The sequence below is a fragment of the Penaeus japonicus genome, unplaced genomic scaffold (assembly GCF_977035675.1).
Source record: "Penaeus japonicus unplaced genomic scaffold, GWHDUDI00000001_assembly GWHDUDI00000026, whole genome shotgun sequence".
Taxonomy (NCBI): Eukaryota; Metazoa; Arthropoda; class Malacostraca; order Decapoda; family Penaeidae; genus Penaeus; species Penaeus japonicus.
This window is the reverse complement of record NW_028234428.1, coordinates 4,082,943-4,085,442: the sequence shown is the minus strand read 5'-3', so window position 1 is coordinate 4,085,442 and position 2,500 is coordinate 4,082,943. Positions and strand designations below refer to the sequence as shown.

At 40.4% G+C, this 2,500-nt stretch overlaps 1 protein-coding gene across 1 annotated transcript in view; it reads left to right on the top strand.

Annotated features, from left to right (window-relative positions):
* LOC122251566 (P-selectin) overlaps positions 1-2,500 on the top strand; it is a 114,748-nt gene that overhangs the window by 110,644 nt on the left and 1,604 nt on the right. Inside the window, exons 20-21 of the mRNA XM_086552344.1 lie at positions 527-636; positions 908-2,500. The exon at positions 908-2,500 is cut by the window's right edge and continues 1,604 nt beyond it. Of these exons, the coding sequence (XP_086408470.1) occupies positions 527-636; positions 908-1,206 (409 nt within the window). The 3' untranslated portion in view covers positions 1,207-2,500. The remainder of the gene's footprint in view (positions 1-526; positions 637-907) is intronic.

The following is a 2,500-nucleotide window of genomic DNA, read 5'->3' as shown; positions in this document are numbered from 1 at the left end:
TTTATTTATGCTCGCCTCTTGAGCTCTCTATCTTTCTTTCGTGTTATTACTATTTTCTCTCCGTGGAGTTAAAATTGTGATTTTGTGTACCATATATTGCTCTCGTTACAAGCCGCTGGAAGTGCGTTCCGAGACACGCCAATCCGGAGGTATGTTGTCTGGCGATTCTCAGTGCATTAGTAAAGGTCTCATCCTTTTGAGTGCTATTATCAGTTTGAATTATTCTCACGGTAATTATTTTCCTTTTCTTCCTCCCATTCTCTATTCCTTCTACCTGCTTCCCAACTGGCCCTTATTCCTTCTACCCTTTCCTCTCCTCTCCTCCTCCTCCTCCTCCTCCCCTATATTCCCTTATCCCTTTTCTTGACCCCTTCCTCATTCTCTTTCCCCCCTATCCCCTTTTCCCTCTTTTCTCCCTTCCCCCCTTTCCCTCTTTTTCCCTTTTTTTCCTTTTTCCCCCTTTCTCCCCTTCCTTCTTCCCCCCTTTCCCCCTTTCCCCACTTTCCCCTTCGTCTCCGCCCCCCAGCAGGCGCCAGCAGAAGGAGGCGGAGCAAGACCCGCCGGCGCACATGAAGCCGAAGGACAACCCTAACGCCGAAGCGATGCGCTACGCCAACCTCAGCGATCCTACGACAGGTACCGCTCGTGTGACGGAGCTCTTCGCTTCGCGTGTGATACTGGTTCATGATAATGCTTGATGATGATTTGATTTCATGATGAATCAGTTCCTATTTAGATAAACTCGGATGTAGTATTTTGATTTTCGAAACTATCAAAAGCGTACGGATAATCTTAAATCATTAGCTTGCTGCGTTGATTCTAAACACAAACGCTCTACGAACTGATATAAAGAAAAAAAATATATTTTCGTCTATTTCTGTCTAATCCCGCTCCCCCTCCCCCCCAGGCAACAACATCTACGAAAACATCCCCGACGACATCGAGGAATACACCGACATGACCGGCCCTTACCCGGTGTCCTCGGGAGTCACCAACCACACTTACGCGAACGGCCACCAGCCCACTTATACGAACGGCATGATGACTTCCACGGCACGTCCTCCCGCCCATATTCTGTCCCGCCCGCGCATGCCTCCACCTCAGCCGCCCACGGTCCCGCCCACGGCCAGACACCAACCGGCGTCTGCTCGCCAGCCGTCCGTCGTCACAATTAATGGCGTGACGGTGGCTAGCAATGGGACATAAGGGAAGGGCTTGGCCGATGGAGTGTGCCTACTTTAGGAGGGTTGGATCGGAAGGGTAGGATGTTTTATAGGGCTTGATACTTGGAAAAGATCTTATTTTGTTTTTTTGTTTTATTTTCATGGATTTTATTTTATTTATCTTTTTTCATTGATTTTTTTTTTCACTTAGTCATATTGTTGTATTTATTATTCAAAGATCGAACTTGATAGGAAAACTAATAAATAATGATGGGCTTTTCATTCATAAGGAATATTTCATTGTTTAAGTCGTAGAAAGTCAGTTCATTTATTCATTTTCAAAAGAATGTTTTGTCTTTTGAATGGTAGATGTTCCTTCTGAGTTATTACCTTATTAAATATATCGACGATAAAAAAAACTAGAAATATGACGAATTTACACCAACGCCCTGATTTCTCAACCCTTTATTATATAACTTACCGACCTAGAGAAATTCATTCAGTTTTGCCTCTCACAAATATATACAGACTTGAATGAATTTATATAAAAGAATACATGTCTTACATAAATACGCTATAATGCGTAAGAGAGATCAGAAGATAAAAATAACCATGGTATGGTTCATTCACATCCATAGCTTTCGATGTATAGGATCTAGGGGCGCCTTAGTGTGTGTACATAAATGTATAAATAGTTAAGAGTTAACATATCGGTTGGTTGCATAAACAAGGAAGGGAAATAATATTTTTATTAGCTCTAGAAGCATCCATGAGGAACTTAACTTTATATCTCCGGTGATAGTGTAATGTTTGGAGATTAATCCACTTGGGCCGATAAGAAATAATAGCAAATAACACTGCGTACATGGTTACTATCCAAAATGGATTCACGTTTTCTTTGACTAGACAGATAGTTGTCCGGAAGATTTTATTTTGATTGCTAATTTTTTTTATGTTATTACCTGCATAGTTGGTTATATATTTTTTTCTTTTTTTTAAGCTTTGTATCGTTATGAATGATACATGTTTTCGTGTGAAACTCAAAACATATTATAGTGAAATAAATTGCACATGTTTGTTATAAAACATGTGATTGATATAAACGTACAGATACTTACTTATATATACACATATAGGTTTTAAGAAGGCGGTACTGTTTCTCTTTTTCGTAAATGCACATCATGAAGGGTGAAAATACAAGCATTCCTTGAATAGGTTTGTTTCCCGTATTCGTGATTTACGAAAATTGCTGAACTATGTAAATCTGGAGTCAGTTTCATGTGACGATGTCTCACTGGAATGCTTCGTCTATAGGATTACTAGATTTTAAGTATTGG